Source organism: Panthera onca, chromosome C1 (genome assembly GCF_046562875.1).
Source record: "Panthera onca isolate mPanOnc1 chromosome C1, mPanOnc1 haplotype 2, whole genome shotgun sequence".
Classification (NCBI taxonomy): domain Eukaryota; kingdom Metazoa; phylum Chordata; class Mammalia; order Carnivora; family Felidae; genus Panthera; species Panthera onca.
This window is the reverse complement of record NC_138346.1, coordinates 179,343,858-179,364,168: the sequence shown is the minus strand read 5'-3', so window position 1 is coordinate 179,364,168 and position 20,311 is coordinate 179,343,858. Positions and strand designations below refer to the sequence as shown.

General features: G+C 35.4%; 1 protein-coding gene across 13 annotated transcripts in view; it reads right to left on the bottom strand.

Annotated features, from left to right (window-relative positions):
* TUT4 (terminal uridylyl transferase 4) overlaps positions 1-20,311 on the bottom strand; it is a 140,675-nt gene that overhangs the window by 98,737 nt on the left and 21,627 nt on the right. For 10 of the 13 annotated variants that reach the window (XR_013557604.2, XM_060624552.3, XM_078451904.2 and 7 more), the window contains 4 exons: positions 17,338-17,451; positions 15,036-15,887; positions 6,764-6,927; positions 1,142-1,258 (listed from right to left, as the gene is read on the bottom strand). Coding sequence is in view for 12 of the 13 variants with exons in the window: in XM_060624552.3 (XP_060480535.3) it covers positions 1,142-1,258; positions 6,764-6,927; positions 15,036-15,795 (1,041 nt within the window). In the remaining variant the exon portion in view is untranslated. Of the gene's footprint in view, positions 1-1,141; positions 1,259-6,763; positions 6,928-9,395; positions 9,472-13,969; positions 14,047-15,035; positions 15,888-17,337; positions 17,452-20,311 lie in introns of those variants that run through there. The other 3 variants (XM_078451905.2, XM_060624558.3, XM_060624557.3) reach the window with 3 other exon arrangements.

Sequence of the window (20,311 nt, the reverse complement as noted above, 5' to 3'; positions counted from 1 at the left end):
TATTGAAAGTGTAGAAGAAAAGGAGAGAAAGCAGACATGCACAATACATTCTGATCAAGCTGCTATGCAAGCACAGAAATACCTAATCCAGACTTTTTGGGAAGATCAGGTAAGAGTATTTCTCAGAGAAAATACACCAGCAGAGACTGAGACATAAGTAGATTACATAGTATTAATATTACAACTTTGAAAAGAAAAAATTAAATAGCTAAAATACTAATCATTTTTAAAAACACTATTCATATCTATGTCTATGAAATGTTCAAACAAAAATAACTAACTAAAAAATTATGAATTCCCAAAGTCTAATCATCATAAAGCCCTGCATGGTCTGGACTTCTCTACCTTCACCTCACATCATTTTCATCCTATCTCTCTTTGCCCCAGTCACACTAGACATTTTCAGTTCCTAATATGCCACATCATTTCCTAACTTAGAGAACTTTATTCATACTTTTTTGTGTAAAATGCCCTCAGCTTACTCCTCTGTGCCATTCACATTTCTTTTAAACTACTTCAAAGTTCAACTCAAATGACACTTTCTCAGATAAACTGTCTCTGTTGCAGACTAAGTAAAACATTCTTGTACACTTCCTTAGCACATTTCTCCCTTTAATAAAACTCGTTATACTTAAATTCTTTTTCAGTGTACGCCTTCACCAATACTTTAGAAACTCTGAGGGTAGGAATCACGACTATCTTGTTCACTGCTGCCTAGACCAAGCACATAAAATCTCAATAAATATCAGGTGGACTGACTGTACTTGACAGTTATGTATGTATGTAAGTATGTATGTATTCATTCATGCAGGTTTTATTTTTAAGTTATCTATACACCCAACATGGGGCTCAAATTTACAACCTGGAGATCAAGAGTCACATGCTCTACCAAATAAGACAGCCAGGCGCCCCTCTCTGACAGTTTTAAACTTAGTAATCAACATACTTTAGGATGAAAAGACTGGTCTCTGAAAAGAACCTCCTGACCACCTAAGATAAAGTCAATCACAGTTTTTAATGCTATCATTTTAGTTACTAATATAAGACTGGACAAATGCCTCATTTTTGGTTTCATAAATAAATCTCTGATATAGTTTTACCATTCAAAATATAAATAAAATATTTTGTAAAAAGAACTCACCAAAATATTTTTCTTATGTCGTTTCTCCTTTATATGTTTATGAGCTCCCTGGATGTTTTCAATGTGAATTAAGCAAAGTTTGCATAGATATCGGCAATTGGTATATTCTGGTGAGCGCTGAAAAGTTAAAAAATATATTTTCAGAAAACAGAGAAGTAAATTTTTGACTATATATTTGGATGACATAAATGTAAGTAACAAAAATAGGCATTAAAGGAATAAATTTTTAATAAACAAATCAGTACTTATATACCAAAAAGATAGTTGTCCTTTTCAAAACAGTCACCATAGGCGATTATACACTAATTTCAAACAACATGATAATGTAATATAGTCTTTAGAATCCAATGTAGGATAAAAAAGTCAGTCTTGTTATTTAGTCTTATTCCAATGTTGTCCCAAAAACCAGTTTCAAACTTTGTCTTTTTATTATAAAAAATAAAATCCACCCTCAAATAGGGGATTTCAAAAGAATGAACTGCAAATATGGAAGACAGTTTCAAAAGCTGAGTTCCAAAATCACTCCAATGAATCTCAATCTCATGGGAATAAATGGATACTCTCTTGAGTCAACTATTCTGAAGGGAACAATTCTGACACACAAAATTATCATAGTACTTTAGTCATACTTTATAAATCTACTCTTGAAATAATTTTTAAAAACTTAGTAATTTCAAAGGGCCTGTTATGTGCTAGGCACCATACTAGGTGTTTTCACATATAATTTGTCACTTTAATACCCCTAATAATCCAATTAGATTGGTATTATCTTCATTCTATACATGTGAAAACAAAAGCTCATACAGCTTGTAACTTTCACAAGGATACAACATTAAGTAGGAGATGCTGAATTTAAATTCATGTATATCTGAATCCAAAACCAGCTCTATCCATATTGATTACACAATGAAAAATTATAAACACACAATAAATACACATTGAATTTAAAATATTATTTCTAGTGCCTTATACTGAAATTGCAACAATGCTTAAATTTTTATCTCAGATCGATCTTCAATAGGCTGCAATTCCTGACAAAAAGATTCTCTCACCCCAAATTTACCAACAATCCTACCAGACTAAAAATAAATACAGTCATCATTTAATGACTCCGCATTTTACTGGCAAAGCAACTAAATCTCAAGAATTAAATAATCTGTCAAAGGCAACAAGCAAAAAGGAAAATTCAGTTCGATAGTCATTTCGATTTGTAGTATAAAAATCCTTTCACCATTTGCAAAGATATGGATGGAGCGAGAGTTATGCTAAGTGAAATAAGTCAGAGAAAGACAAATACCATGTGATTTCACTCATATGTAGAATTTAAGAAACAAAACAAACGAGCAAAGGGGAGAAGGGGGGGGCAAAGCAAGAAACAGATGCTTAACTACAGAGAACAAACTGGTTACCAAAAGAGAAGTGGGTAGGAGGATGGGTTAAATAGGTGATGGAAATTAAGGAGAGCACTTGTGATGAGCACCAAGTGTTGTATGGAAGTGCTGAATCACTATACTTTACACCTGACACTATCATTACACTGTATGTTAACTGGAATTTAAATAAAAACTTAAAGACAAAAAAGAAACCAAAAAAACTCTTTCAAATCTGTCCTTCTTGGGGAATGAATTAAGACCTTGCAGAGACTCCTACCTCTTAGTTTCTAACCACAACTAATACTTAACTCCCTAAATACCTTCTTAGCTCATACTATGTCAGACATTTATCTAGGAGCTGGGGAAATATAAACAAAACAAATTCTCTGTTCTCACAGTTTACATTCTAGTGTACAGAGACATGTAATAAATAAACAAATGCACAAATTAATAGGAATATGGTGTGGGAGTATTAACTACTTTTTTAAAAAAGGGTCCTCACTTAAGACTTTACTGATAAACTTAAAGGAAGTGAAGGACTAAGCTGGGTGGATATTTGATAAGGGACGTGCTAAGCAGAAGGAAATGTTAATGCTAAGGCCCTGGGGCAGGAATATGCTAATATGTTTGAGAAACTGCAAAAAGCCTAGTATATGACTGGCAGAGGGGTAATTGGGGCCAGGTCACAGGGCCCCTTAAAAAGACCCTGGCTTTTATTCCAAGTGTGAGAGGAAGACACTGAAGGTTTTCAAGCAGAGAATTACAAGATCTAATCTACTTTTAAAGGGATCACTTGCCTTCTTCCTAATTCCTTCAAGAACAGAAGCAGGAAGAGCTTATTGCCATTATGAGCATACTGCAACAATCCAGAGGAGAGATGATGTTGACTTGGTTCAAGAAGAGTGGTGAATGTGGCAAGAAGGGTCGATTCAGGAGTCAAAAGCATAAATACAGAACACCTGAAGCTATGAATATTGATGAGGGAGTCATGAAATAACTTATGATACGAGTTTTTCAGTTGTAAAATATTAGCGGACAAGGACTTGTCTGGATTTTTTTTATAAGAAAAATTTGTTGTAACACTGAACGGGGAGTCAGAAAGCTTGAGATGACATCTCAATTGACCTTGGATAAATCTCTAACACTGAAAACTGCTTCTATCATCTTAGAATGTAATAATAAAAATTGCTCTCCTTGGTAAATTCAATTCTACAAATAGCTGATCTTTATTTAGTGGTTACTACATACCAGGCACTATGCCAAGAACTTTACTTGTATTACTGTATTTAGCCCTCCTAACAGCCAATGAGCTGTTATTTTTTTATCAACTCTATTCTAATGATGAAGAAACTGAGGTTTAAAAAAAGTTAAATAACTTATCCAATGTTACCCAACCAGTAAGTGGCAGAGATAGACCCCATGACTCCGAAACCCATACACTTTAATCACTAAGCAAACTACCTCCAATTATTGGCTAACTCCTATGTGCAAGGCAATATATTAAGTACAACAGGAAATAGGACAAAAATGTTCTATCATGAAGCTTCTAGTTTCACAGGAGAAACAAATAAAAAATGTTTTAAAATTCCTTTATTATAGTTATATTTTATTTTGCCATTAAACACACACACTAATAAACCTTTTTCTGGGCATGGAAATTCTAGTCAACGATACTAGTCAACTAGTATTTCCTAGTCAACATTTAACACTCACTATGGGGAAATTTACCCTTCTGATCTAAGAGCTTGGATTCACTCCTTCTTTGGTACAGTTTAAAAATCTACATCTTTACTCCTCAATCAGATAATCTATGGGTATAGTGTGAACCAAAGGACCTGATGAAATCAAAAGCAAGTAAAGAATATTCTTAATGGGGGCGCCTGGGTGGCTCAGTGGGTTACGTGTCCGACTTTGGCTCAGGTCATGATCTCACGGTCCATGGGTTCGAGCCCCGCGTCGGGCTCTGTGCTGACAGCTCAGAGCCTGGAGCCTGTTTCGGATTCTGTGTCTCCCTCTCTCTCTGACCCTCCCCCGTTCGTGCTGTGTCTCTCTCTGTCTCAAAAATAAATAAACGTTAAAAAAAAAAATTAAAAAAAAAAAGAATATTCTTAATGAATGTCTAAAGCTGGTAAAAAAAAAAAAAAAGGTTAACTAAGAGTACACTCTACAACTGGGGCACCTGGTTGGCTCAGCTGTGCTGACAGCTCAGCACCTAGAGCCTGCTTCAGATTCTGTGTCTCCCTCTCTCTCTGCTCCTACTCTTCCCCTGCTCATGCTTGGTCTCTCTGTCTCTCTCAAAAATAAACAAAACATTAAAAAAAAAAGTACACTCAATTGAAAACGAGAGGTTTTGGAGGACAAAGAGGTGCCAGGAAGAAAAGAGATTACAGACATCTATGCTGGTACTGGCACACTCATTTTATATAATTATTGCCTAAATTCAAATAAACAAATTCAAACAACAAATAATACGTCTTCCACACTTCCAAGCTTTTCTTTTACCCCAGGCCATCCTTTCCCACCACCATCAAATATCCATTCCACCCCAACTTCTTCCTTCTCCCAAGAATTGATCTTTCCTGCTTCATATCTTACCCCATCCAGTCCCCAACTTGTCTTAAAAACACATCTTTCACATTTCCTTTATATATGCCATATAATATTCACCTATATCAGCCTTCCCCAATTCACCAAGTCAATTCCTAACTACTCCTTCAGACTCCATTCCAATGTTACCTCTTTATAAAGCATTCAAGCTGGTCGCTCTTTTAAGATCCCATTTTCAAACAACAGTGTTACTATTACTGTTATTTGCTTACATGTTTTTCTCTAATCAGTAAACTCCTAGAGAAGCATCATGTTTTTAAAAATGCCACACACGTCCAGTTCAACTTTTTATCACCAGATCATGGTACATGAAAAGCACTCAGTATTTATCTTAACAATACACAGATCCAGAATAGCACTAATTCCAGACTTAGGGAAAAGAAAATGATAGGAAAGAGAGGACTAAGTAAAATAGCAAATTGCAAAAGACTTCCTTCTAACTAGCTTGGGAGACTAGCTAGTACAGAATCTAAATTCTCTTCTACATTATGGGCCCCAACACCCTTAATATTCCTTTCTATTTTCAGAGGGTGACTACTCTGTCCTATTAATAACCCAGGATCGCCTTCTTCAATTTAGATATGACCTCATTTTTCTAAACTCTACAAAATTATACCATTTCTTTCTTTCCTTTCTTATTTATCAAGAATGATTACCTATTTCCTTGTATACATATTCACAAATATCCCAAATATCTATTTATGAACAGATTGATTTATGATTCTTTCCTTCAATACCTAGCAGTGTTTTTATTAAGGCTAGGAATGTTTATTTCTAGATTAAAAAATTAATTAGTACTCAGGAACAAGATACAAATGGCTACAACAGTTCCTAATACACTGGAGATACTCAGTAAATTTGGGAGAAAAAAGAGGAAAAGGTAGAAAACCAACGAAAAAGGGTTAAAGTGTAATACATCATATAGTATTTACTAATTTATTTATCATTCCAAATGGACTGTTCACTTCTAATTCATAAACTGCCACTTTCACCAATATATCCCCAGTGCCTAGCATAGTACCTAGAAAGTAACAAGCACTCCGTATCTATTGACAAGTGAATAAATCAAGGGTCAACAAACTTCTTCTGTAAAGGGACGAAGTAATACTTTGGTAAATATTTTACTTTGGTAAATATTTTGGTAAATATTTACTTTGGTAAATAATGAATATTTTATGCTTTGATAAATAATAAATATTTTATGCTTTGCAAGCTATATGCTCTCTAGAGCAACTACTCAATGCAACTCTGCCATGGTAGCATGAAAGCAGCCATAGACAATAGGTAAACAAATGGGCATGGCTGTGTACCAATAAAACTTTGTTTATAAAAACAAGGAGTAGGGGTTTTTTTAATCACAATTTAAAAAACACAAAACTCACCAACCAAAAAGCAAAAAAAAGAGGATAACCCCATAGTTTGTTGACCCCTGGAATGAGAATGAATGAAGTCAGATTCACAGATATAAGGATTTACTGAACAAAGGGAGAGAAGAAAGAAGGAAAGAGGGAAGTTAGGAAAAATGAAAGCTATCTCTGCCTTAGCAATAAAAGAAAAAAAAAAAAAAAAAAGAGCTGTACTTGGCAAAGAAAAGTTATGAAACATGCATCTTCCTCCAAACAACTAAAATGACATAGTATACTTTTTCAAGTCGAAAGATGTGATCTCTTTCTAAGCGTTCTTCTGCTTGTTTCAAGCCTAGCCTCTGCTCAGGTGTCAATGCAGATTCATCTATCACAGTAGCATTTTCTAAATAGTCCATCTCTGAAGAATTTTCTTTATTAGATTCATCATTCTTCATTTTACCTGGAAAAGGAAGCAACCACTTAGTTACCATCAGCAGAACTGAGAAATTTAAAAAAAATTTAATGGAAAACATTCAATTTCTGCACATACAGAAAAAAGATTCTTTCCTTATACATTCCTTAGTTGTACAAGTTGGTATACTTATGTAAGATTGAAGTAAGAGATATACATGGTATTAGAATTCACAAAGAAAAATCTATGTCATGGGTCAAATGCCTATCTTGTTCTTCCAACCTATCAAGAGAGACAAATCTAACTGACACTCTCTGCAGAAGGCTAACACACTATAACCATCTTGCAAAATGTCTGAAGTATGATAAAAAGCTATTTGAAGTCCCAAAGATTAATCACTAAAATCAGTTTAGTGACTTCATCAATATACACTAGCAGCCAAAATAACATACATACTCTAGACCACAAACCCACACCAAGCTCCTCCCTCTTTGCTTTCACTGAACTCATGGATATCTCTACCACATCAATATTTCTTTCTTTGCTTCCCTACCTCACAGCTACATTGCAATCTCTTCAAGGCAAAGACTGGGTGCTGTCATCTTTTCATTTTCAGCACGTAGCATTATATACCTAGCATACAGTAGGTTCCACTATCACTGTGATTTTTCTAAATACATAATGAATCATGTTATTATTCTCTTGCTTAAAATATATAAGGCTTTCAAAGAGTTCAGGATAAAGTTTAAACTCTCTAGCTTATTACATGTCATTCTTGCCTTCATGAAGGCAGTAAACAGAGTAAATACAATAATTCCAAGTTGTAGCAAGTGTTATAAAAGGGGAAATGCAAGTAACTGAGAAGGAGACTTTAGATATGGGAGTCAGGGAAGGCTTCTCTCAGATTTTAAACCAAAACCTTCAGAAAGAGAGCTAAGTTCTCTATATCTCTAACCTTATATTCTGCCTTAAGCATCTTTCATTTCATTCATACCAAATGTGCTAGAATGGATCATTGCTACTTCAAGTCTCAATGTCCTTTATATATGTTTTTTCTTCCACCATCAAGGCCCTCCTCACTTCAACTAGTAATGTTTACCTGTCCTGCAAAATTCAGCTTGAGCTTAACCTAATTCAGAAGACAGTCTGATATTCTTTATACAGTTGACATTTGAACAATACTGGGGCTTGGGGTGCCAAAATCTGCATGTAACTTTTGACTGCCCAAAACCTTTACTATTAATAGCCTATTTTTGACCAAAAGCCTAATGATTAACAGTTGATAGACACACATTTTGCATGTTATATATACTATATATTTTATTCTTACAGTAAGGTAAGCTAGAAAAAAAACCTGTTATTAAAAAAATCATAAGAGAAAATAGATTTACAGTACCATACTATATTTACTAAAAAAAAAAAAAAAAAATCAGGGGTGCCTGGCTGGCTCAGTCAGTAGAGCATGTGACTCTTGATCTTGAGATTATAAACTGAGCCCCATGCTGAGTGTAGTGATACTTTTAAAAAAATGAAAATATTAAAAAAAAAATTTTAAGCTTATTTTTATTTATTCTGAGAAAGAAAAGGAGAAAGAGCACAAGAGAGGGAGGAGCAGAGAGAGAGAGAGAGAGAGAGAGAGAGAGAGAGAGAATCCCAACCAGGCTCCACACTGTAAGCACAGAGCCCAACCCGGGGCTCCATCCCACGAACGATGAGATCATGACCTGAGCCAAAATCAAGAGTCAGACACTTAACCAACTGAGCCACCCAGGTGCCCCCAAAAATAATATATTTTTTTAATTAAAAAAAAATCCATATAAGTGGACCTGTGCAATTCAAACCTGTGTTGTTCAATTATACAACTGTATTCTCGTAACACTCTCTATTGTTTCACATTTGCATAATAATGTAATTTGTATTCATTTCTCTATCTCCTACTTCACATGATAGATTCCTTGATGCTAATGACTAGGTATTATTTAACTTTGTACTTTCAGATTTTAATACCTAGACCAGAGAAGACACATAATAAAAGTGTACTGAACAAATAAATTTGGATGTATCTAAAAACACTACTTAAAGTAAACGTTCATGGACAACAGATCTCTCCATTCTGCCCTCAAAAGCCAACTGCATGCCGTCTATAAGAACCATGACAGTCAATTCTACCTTTTGATAACACGAATTTTCTAAACAAAGAAGAAATGATAGGCCTTTGGAAATGAAGTGTTTCCTACCACAAGGACACAGAAGTCTCTAGAGTCAGGTGGCAAACTCTTAAGATGTTATTAGAAGGATTCAAACATAAGAATTATGTTAGGTTGGCTAATTAATTCTTAAATTATTGTCAGGGAAAGACTGATGCACAATAAGTAATTTGCAATTGTATCCTAGTATTTAGAAAAATAATTTAGCTTTTTAGTAACGATTTTATGATGGTAATGTAAAATAAAAGGTAAAATTCTAGTTTTATTTCTACATTTCATGATAAAGAACAGTAGTAAGAATATTCTAACCTTTTTCTCTTTTCTATATGTACAATTTGCCAAGCACTACAAGGCAACATCAGCAACTCTTGTAAAACTGTCATTTCTGCCAATATAAATAATTATAGAAAGTTACGTACCTTCTTTAAAATTCAGAAATAAATTATTTATTTTTCTAAAATCAACATGAATATAAAATAACATCTGGCAGAAATTCCCAAATTTCTTCCATCAAACTCCAGTTCTGTGAGATGTTAATACTATCCCAAAACAACAAGAGTTCAAAACAGGTATTCAAACAAAAACTTCTACATGAATGTTCATAGCAGCACTATTCACAACAGTCAAATGTGGAAATGACCCAAATGTCCAATCACTGATAAACAAAATGTGGCATATCCGCACAGTGGAATATTATTCAACTGTCTTAGCTCAGGTTGTCATAACAAAATACCATAGACTTAACAGGGATTTATTTTCTCACAGTTCTAGAGGCTGGAAAGCCCAACATCAAGGTGCCAGCAGGTTTGGTGTCTAATTAGAGCTCTCTCCTTGGATTGCAAACAGTTGCTTTCTTGCTGTGTCCTCACAAGGCCATTCCTTGGTTCATGCATACAATGAGACAGATGCCTCTATTCCTCTTCTTATAAGGCTTCAATCCCATTGTATTAGGAACCCACCCTTATGACCTCATTTAATCTTAATTACCTACTAAAAGCTCTTATCTCCAAATGCAATCATACCAGGAGTTGAGACTTCAGCATACAAAATTTAAGGGGACACAATTCAGTCTATAGCATCAGCCTTAAAAAGGAAAAGTCCTGGGGGGTGCCTGGGGGGCTCAGTCAATTAAGCATCCTACTACTCTTGATTTCAGCTCAGGTCACCACCATGATTTCATGGTCATGAGATCGAGTTCCACATCTGGCTCTGCACTGGGTGTGGAGCCTGGTAGAGATTCTCTCCCTCTGCCCCTCTCCCCTGCTTTTCCATGCTCGCTCTCTCTCTCTAAAAAAAAAAGGAAAGTACTGATATATATAACACAAATGAACCTTGAAAACACGATGCTTAATGAAGGAGCCAGACATACAAAACAACATACGTGATTCCATTTCTATGAAACATCCAGAAAAGGGTAAATATATAGAAACAGAAAGCTTAGTATTAGTGATTGTCAGAAGATGACAGGAGGAGGGCAAAAGGATGTGAATCTTAATGAGTAGAGTGCTTCCTTTTGGGGTGATGAAAAAGTTCTGCAATTAGACAGTGGTGATGGTTGTACAACACTATAAATGTACTTAATGTCACTAAATTATATACTTTTAAATGGTTAAGACAGTAGTTATCATATGACTCAGAACTCTACTTCAACATATATATCAAGGAGAAATGAATACACACACCCACACAGAAATTTTTAAATAAATGTTCCAAAAAAATGTTAATTGCAGGGTTATTTATACTAGGCAAAAGATGGAAACAATTCAATGATCTATCAGCTGATAAAAGGATAAGTAAAACATGGTATAGCCATAAAATGGAATATTATTCAGCAATAAAAAGGAGTAAGGTACTAGTACATGCTACAACATGTATGAATCTTGAAAACATTCTGCTAAGTGTAAAAAGCCAGACACAAAAGGCCACATGTTGTATGATTCCCTTTATATAAAACAGGGAAACCTATAGAGACAGAAAGTAGATTACTGGCTGGCAACGTCTAGGAGGAGGGAGTAATGAGTAAGTGACTTCTAATGGGTACAGTTTCTTTTGGGGGTGATAAAAATTTTCAGGAATTAGACAGTGGCTATATCTACACAACTCTATGAATATAGTACTAAAAACCCCTAAACTGTATGTTTTTAAATGAGACATTTTGGCATGTGAACTGTATCTCAATAAAATTATTATATAAAAAGGTAAATAAGAAAAATTTTAAATATGACAAATAGTAATAAAGACTATGGAGAAAGGCACCTGGGCATCTGACTCCTGGTTTCAGCTCAGGTTATGATCTCACAGTTCATGAGTTCGAGCCGAGTCAGGCTCTGAGGGGCTGGTGCAGAGCCTGCTTGGGATCCTCTCTCTTCCTCCCTCTCTACCCCTCCCTCACTCACACTCTCTCTTAAAATAAATAAATGAACTTAAAAAAAAAAAAAATAAGACTACTGAGAACAATTAAAGAGTAAAGACTGTAAATTTTAGATAAGTGACCCAGCAAAACCCTCAATGAAAAGGTGAAGGAGGTAAGGGAGCAAGCCATGTGGACATCTCAGGGAAGAATGTTCCAAGCAAAGGAAAAGCAAATGTGAAGACCATTCTCCATATTTGAGGAAATGCAAGGAAACCATGCAGTTGGAGCAGAGAAGGGGAGAGGGAAAAAATGTAGAATGAAAGCACAGAAGTGGAACAGTAGCATAGATCACAGTAGCACGGATCACATAGGGCCTCACAGGTCACTGCAAGGATGCTAACTATTACTCTAACGTATAGGAAACTAGTAAAACATTTTGAAGAGTAGTAACATGACCTGAATAATTTTAAAAGGATTATTCTGGCTGTGTAAAAAGTAAAATGAAGGGTGGTATAAATGAAAGTAAGGAAATGAGTTGGGTTATCCTGCTCAAAAGCATATCTTACTCAGGAGCTTTTTAAAAATCCAGCATCTTGGAGCCCGTGAGTGGCTCAGTCGGTTAAGCATCCAAATCTTGGTTTTGGCCCAGGTCATTATCTCACAATTTCTTGAGTTCAAGCCCCATGTAAGTCTCTGTGCTGGCAGCATGAAGTCTGCTTGGGATTCTCTCTCTGCCTCTTTCTTCCCACCCTTCTCACTTGCACTGTCTTGTCTGTCTCTCTCAAAATAAATAAACTTGAAAAAAAAATTTTAAATACTAAAAGGAGACCTGGGTGGCTTAGCTGGTTAAGAGTCTCATGGTTAAGAGCTCATGCCATGAATTCTCGGTTGGTGAGTTCGAGCCCCACATCAGGCTGTCTGCTGTCAGCACGGAGCCCACTTCAGATCCTCTGCCTCCCTCTCTCTCTAACTCTCCCGTTTGTGCTCTTTCAAAAATAAACATAAAATAATAAAAATTAATATTAAAAAATAATCCTATGGTCGCCTGTATGGGTCAGTCTATTCAACATCTAACTCTTGATTTTGGCTCAGGTCATGATCCCATGGTTGTGGGACTGAGTCCTGTCTCAGGCTTAGCAAGGGCTCAGCGCTGAACATGGAGCCTGCTTAAAATTCTCTCTCTCTCCTGTTGTCCCTCTTCCTTGCTTGTGATCTCTCTCAAATAAAAATAAATAAATAAATCTTTAATTTAGATTTTTCACTAACTCAAGTGGCCAAACCATTATAAGTGATCTTTAAGCAACTTCAAGCATTCACAGGGGCACCTGGGTGGCTCAGCTGGTTATCAGAGCCTGCTTAGGATCCTCTGTCTCCCTCTCTCTCTGTCCTAGCCCTGCTCACATCCTTGCTCTCTCAAAAATAAATACATTTCAAAGAAAAAATCATTGGGGCGCCTCAGTGGCTCAGTTGGTTAAGCATCTGGCATCAGCTCAGGTCATAATCTAGTAGTTAGTGAGTTTGAACCCCACACTGGGCTCTCTGCTGTCAGCTCCTGTCTTAGTATCATCTGTCTCACTCTCTGCTCCTCCCCGCCGGTGCTCTCTCAAAAATAAACATTAAAAAAAAAAATCATTCATGAGGCTCCTGGGTGGCTTAAATAGTTGAGTGACTTCAGCTCAGGTCATGATCTCACAGTTAATGTGTTCAAGCCTCTGTGCTGACAGCTGGAGACCGGAGCCTGCTTCGGATTCTGTGTCTCCCTCTCTCTCTGCCTCTCCCCTACTCATGCTCTATCTCTCTCGAAAATAAACAAACATTTAAAAAAAATTTTTTTAATCATTCATTGGGGCGCCTGGGCGACTCAGTTGATTAAGCATCTGACTCAGTTATAACTCAGGTCATGATTGCATTAGTTTCATTGGGTTTGAACCCCACAATGGGTTTTGTGCTGATGGTGCAGAGCCTACTTGGGATTCTCTCTCTTCTCCCTTTCCCTTTGCCCCTCCCCAGCTCATGCTGTCTCTGTCTAAATAATAAACTTAAAAAATTTTAATACAAAAAACAAATTAAAAAAAATTATTCACATGTTATCATGTTCAGATTTGCTTATCTAAACATTATCAGTAGTGTTATTTATTTGATACTATCTTTAAATTGACTTGCTTTTTTTGACCTTCTCCTAAAGCGTATCTTTAAAATTATGAAGTTGGTATTTTTCTTATGCATATAAAAATACGTCTATTAAAATTAAAAAAAAAAAAGTCTGTCAACATACTATCACCAGAAATAAAAAGAAACTATTTCTAAACTCTTTACCAGAGGTTCTCAAAGTGTGAAATAGCTTTCTTTTGTTATTCATATACCAAGAAAAGGTTTTATCCAACTAGCCACAGAAACATGAGGAAAAAAGATTGGTAAGAAAAATCCATTAAGTTAAACAGAATCAGGATTACTCAAAAGACATAGACAACATTTATAAGCAACTAATTAAAACTAAGATCAAAATCCCAAAATAAAATGAATTTTATACCAATAGCTCAAGCAACTTCCAAGGGTCCTAACCAATCTGTGCTTCCATTCTTGTTCCTGTCAAAAAATTTGCTGCACTGCAGCCAAAAAGATTAAAAATACGTATCTGTATCTGATCATGGCACTACCTTACTTAAAATTCTTTAGTGTTTTCCAAAACACTCATAATAAAGTCCAAACTGCCTATCATGTCCTAAAAGGTCCTTCATTCTCCAATTGTTCTAAGACTTTTCAGCTGCATCATTTGCTACTTTTCCCCTCAATTCTGTTCCAGTCATACTCAATCTCAGTCATACTCTCAGTCTCACATTTATGTCCTACATTTTCTCAATCTAAAATCTAAATCCCTCAATTAAATCATGTACTCTCTCAACTCTTAAGTTTTTGGCACTGAACTAAACCACCACTTTATCTGTATCACCCCCCATCAAACTAGAAGCTTCCTTGAGGTCTGGGGCTGTATTTTTTGGGTTTTTCATTGTAAATATATGCTTGGCATATAAAAGGAACTCAATACATACATGTTTGTTGAATGAATGAGTTACATATTACCAGGACCACTTAAAAAGTGTTTGTGTGTGTACACATGCACATACCTACATACTGGACTATAGGAGCCACTAATTTCTATTTGCACAGGCTTTTTACCCACCTCAATAAATGTAAACGTTCTTTTTTAGCTTAAAAAGCCATATTATTTGGGCACCTGGGTGGCTCAGTTGGTTAAGCATCTTACTCTTGATTTCAGCTCAGGTCATAATCTGATGGTTTTGAGATCAAGCCCTGTGTCAGGCTCTGCACTGAGTGCAGGGCCTGCTTGGGATTCTCTCTCTTTCTCTCTCTCTCTCTCTCTCTCTCTCTCTTTCTGCCCCTCCTCTGCTCACACACGCACACTTGTGCTCTTTCTCTCCCTCTCAAAATAAACAAACATTTTTAAAAAGCCGTATTATTAATGTCCTTCTTGTAATTAAAGTAGTTAAAATCAAACTGGTGATAATCTAAACACTATTAACATAGGAAAAATCTCTCCAAAAATGTGACCCTGGGATAATCTAATTTGTACTTACTCAAATCATCTGATATGTCTTCAATTCCCGAAGCACTATCATCAGAATCACCAGTATTATCTGTACATGCTTGTTGCTTCTGAGATCGTGGTGAGTTTTCCAAAGCAGATTTTTCTCCCTCTACAACATCAATATTCACTTTGTCCAGAGAAGTAAAGGAACTTGGAATTTTTCTTCCAATCTGCTGTAATTCTATCTGTCGCATGTTTTCTTTAAACGGTAAACTGGGTGCCTTCTCTGGTTCTGTTAGCAAACCAGGGACCTTTTCTGATTTCATCTGAGCAATGGGTACTTTTTCTGTTTTCCTCTGTGAACTAAGTGCCTTTTCTGCTGCTATTGCCTGGGAGCTGGATGTCTTTTCTGTTTTCACTGGTGAATTAGATGACTTTGGTGACTTTTCTGCTTTTGCCTGTGAAACAGGTACCTTCTCTGCTTTTACCGGTGAATTAGGTGATTTTTTTGTTTTGCAATGACTTTGATCTCGAAGGACTAATCCCAAATCTTTAGGACTTGCTACGTTGGCAGCATTTACTTTACATGATTTAACTTCTGTCTTTTCTATACAAATATCATTTTGCTTATTTTTTTTACTACTATTCCTATTTGGAGAGCTGGTCCCAATTTCTTTTATGGATTTATCATTTCTAGCTTTCAAAGTTTGATTAGATATAACTTTAACTGCTTTGCTTTCTTCAGAAAGAGCCCAAGCATTCTTCTTTGGTTCATGATTTTCATTTTTAGAGGTCTTAGACTCTTCCATTATTTGAAAACCTGCTTCTTCCCAATTGTGATACTGTAAAATGGCAGATTTCTAGTAGTTGAATTGCTTCAAGTCCAGATTAGGCAAACAAACTATTGGATTGGAAAAAAAAAAAAATCTGTTATTTAAAACACAAAAGCCACTTTTTTTAAATTGGTGAGACTTTCAAAATTTGTTCTTAAAACTAAAGAAATAGTAAAAAATTAAAAACTCTGAAAACCATATGAGGAGTTAAAACCCACTTAGTAAATAACAACCAAATGCTCATAAAGAAGGTTGTAATGTAATTATGACAATATGACATCAAAACAATTTTAGAAGTAAAATTTGTTTTACATTACTCAATAAGAATTTCAACTAAAAGGGAAATAAAACCTGCAATTGATATACCACAATTAACATAAAAGGAAATGGAACAAAGAAAACACAAAAATCCTAATCTAGGGGAGCCTGGCTGGCTCAACCAATGGAGCATTTGACTCTTGGGGTCGTGAGTTCAAGTCCCACATGGTGTATACAGATTACTTAAATAAACAAAGCTTTTAAAAAAAGAATCCAAATTTATAGGCAATATAGGGAATCAGTTTATAGAGGCCCAAATTGTAAGATTTTGCCTACATGACTTTCCTACTAAACACTACCTATTTATACTGCTAACCTACTTCAAACTTGATTTTCTAAAGATGGGGAAATAATGTCAACAGACTTTCTCCACCTCTAAAGTATAAAGGAGTTTAAATTAATTTTTCTGAGATTAAAAAATTTAAAAACAGGAACACAGAATTAAAAAATGATAGTAATATTTATATGATATAATGGTGGGTACATGACATCATACATTATACAAAATCGATAGAATATATACCATTAAAAGTGAACCCTAACATAAACTATGGACTTTGGGTGATAGTGACATGTCAATGTAGGTTCACTGACATAACAAATATACCACCCTGGGATGATGATAGGGAGGCTATTCCTGTATTGGGGAAGGGAGTTTATGAGCCTTCTGTATTTTCTGGTCAATTCTGCTATAAAAATTTAAACTGCTATATAAAAATGAATGTTTAAAAAAGAAAGATGATAGAATACTAAAATCAGTCAGAACTCATCTTGTTCTAAAATATAATAGAAACAATTATACATTTACCACTGAGCACAAACTACAAACAAATTAAAATGCTGCATTTTAAGTTATTTCTATATTAGAAATACCCTGTATACTGTATTTTACAGAAATAAGAATTTTTTTTTACTGTTCACTTTGCCCTGTATGCCTTAAATTCAGATCTATGCTTCTAAACAGATAACTAATATGAATAAAAATTAAAGTCAGCTAAAACAAAATGTAAGTGGCATCTTTGATTTTACTAATTTATTAAACTACAAATCTGGGCAAATGAACACCTCTAATCATATAACCATACATCATATAAATGCAAAAAAATTGCCTAAAATAAAAAGTCCAAAACACCAAGTCATATCCTCCCAACTATCTATTTATACCAAAACCTATGTCCAAATTAAAGAAACTAAACTTACCTAGCTATGTCTCCACCACAACATCTTACTCAACGTGCACCTAAGTTTTATAATTCCTATTGTAGTAAAGCAGTATGTATCCTCTGCCTTGATCTCTGTCCAGATTGACATTCTCTTTTATTTAAAACAAAAACAAAAACAAAAACAATTAGATTCTTCTTTCTAAATTATTTTATGGACACCTGGGTGCCTCAGTCATTTAAGCATCCAACTCTTGGTTTTGGTTTGGTTTTTGCAGTTTCATGGGTTTGAGCCCTACACATCGGGCTCTGTGCTGGCAGCATGGAGTTTGCTTGGGATTCTCTCTCTCTCTCTCTCTCTCTCTCTCTCTCTGTCCCTAACTAAATAAATATATATATTTAGTTAAATAAATATAAACTAAACTATTTATTTAGTTTATAAACAAATAAACTAAAAAAATAATTTTATAAAGTAACTTTTTCAAATTATAAAATTTAAGCCAAAAAAAAACTTTAAGCCAAAACCATCCTAGATTTTCACCATTAATGTCTTCTGTGACTAATATTATTTTCTGGTAAAAAGCTGTAGCACTCTTAGCTATAAAAGAATGTTTATATTCCTGGTTTTTGGATATTTGAATTTATTAAATTTATACATTCTGCTCTCAATATTCTTCATAAGGTGTTTCACATAAATGTCAAAACAGTTACCAAATATGACTATATCTAAATTCTTGTAGAAACTACTGCACATTCTTAATTTTAAAAATAAAAATGGATTCTATTTCTAAAAGATTAGTTTTACCTTATCCAGAAACCAAAATATTTTAAATTTTCTAATTCTATTCTATGATGATGACTCTAATAATTTTGTAGATGTCCTCTCCCTGACAAAAGCCATAATACAACAAACACCTGATTGAGCCACATTGATCCACAATTCCATTTATGAAACTTTTTAGAGGAGCGCCTGGGAGGCTCAGTTGGTTTAGCGTAGGACTCTTGATTTTGACTCACGTCATGATTTCACTGTTCGTGGGTTTGAGCCCCATGTTGGGCTCCATGCTGGTGGCACAGAGCCTGCTTAGAAGGATTCCCTCCCTCTTTCTCTGCCCCTCCCCTGCTTGCACTCTCTCTCTCAAAAATAAACAAACTTAAAAAAAAACTTTTAAAGAATTTTTTTTTTAATGTTTATTCATTTTTGAGAGAGACAGAGCATGAGTGGGGTAGGGGCAGAGAGAGAGGAAGACACAGAATCTGAAGCAGGCTCCAGGCTCTGAGCTGTCAGCACAGAGTCCGACATAGGATCCAAACCCACGAACCGTGAGATCATGACCTGAGCCAAATTTGAACATTTAACCAACTGAGCCACCCAGGCCCCAACAAAACTTTCTAGATACACTATTCTTCCACTCAAAAAAAACTCTATAAATCAGGGTGCCTGGGTGGCTCAGTCGGTTGAGCGTCTGACTTCGGCTCAGGTCATGATCTCAAAGTTCATGGGTTCGAGCCCCGCATGGGGCTCTGTGCTGACAATTCAGAGCCTGGACCCTGCTTCAGATTCTGCCTCTCCCTCTCTCTCTCTGCCCCTCCCCCGCTTGTTCTCTCTCCCTCTCTCTTAAAAAAAATAAACATTAAAAATTAAAAAAAACTCTATAAATCAAGTTTGTATACACAAATTAAAGCTACAAACATTTAAAAAATTAATGTACTTAATATAGATAAATGCTAGTTCAAGACTCAGGAAATTGCTACATTTCACTTTGATTAATTCGGTTCATGTAACTAAAAGTACATTTAAATTTTTAACAGGAACATGTTATTAAAAACAAGCTTTACTTAATTTCTAATCTTCCTCATCTTCTTATAAGAGTAACAGATGTCCTATTCAAAAAAAAAAAAAAAAAGCATGGTAATATTATATAGCAAAATTCCTATTTTAAGCTATCAACAGTATAAATTTTTCCCAAAAAAGTTGTAATTTCTAGAAATGAAGTTCTCTCTGAGGAGGTTAAGATTTTGAAAATAAGGTTCACTGCTTCCCACTGCACACTCATAGCAAAATTGGTTGAACAAAATAAAAATGTCAGACCTATGTTCTAGTTCCTGGCTACATTTCTCCAATGTAGTAAATGAGGATTAAATGAGATTCCAACCTTGAATGTGCAATTATTGCCAAGAAGATACAAAGAATTTTTAATAAATTTTAAAAAGGTATTTGAATATAGACAACAATAGCATTTAGAATGTATCCCATTTCATTTTTATATTATTAAGATATCAGTTCACTTCTTACTTCTAGTTCTAACTATGTCTTCCTTTCTTGAATTCTTACAATGCCTACAGATACTGGAGACTGAGGGAGTTCTCAGGCCCTGAGACTTCAACTAACAAGTAGTGCCAGGTTCCTGACTTTGCTGTGAAAAAGAATTCAAGGACAAATCAGAATGAAATACAGCAGATGAAGCTTTACTACAAAGCGGAAGTACACACCTGAAGGAAAGAGGAGTATGGGCACACTCAGAGAATCTAAGTAGCGCTGGGTGGATATGGGGCTAGATTTTTATTGGTGGTTATAATTTGGGCATGAAATATTCATATGGGGTTCTGCAGAATAGGCAGAGATTTCTAGGAACTCTGCATAATACTACATATGCCCTATAATGGCTACTATGCACAGGTGCAGTCTGATTTCAGGCTAACTGGGTCTTGGTGTGCATGTAGGTTAAGCAACAGCAGGATGCTTATTATCATTACAAACCACAGAGCTATCAGAGGTTTGCTTAATCGCCACAATCTGTCAGGTATCAGACTAGGTTCCCCGTTTTTTTGTTCCTCCTGCAAATACCTAGTACTTCCCTATTCCACCTGCCCCACTACCACAATGCTGGGTACTCAAAAGACATTCAAAATCACTACCAATTAAAATATCCATTCCAGACTGATGGCCAAACACGGGGCCTGTAGTTGTGCCTGTGCCTCAGTAAGTCTAATTGTGGCATTGAGTATTAACA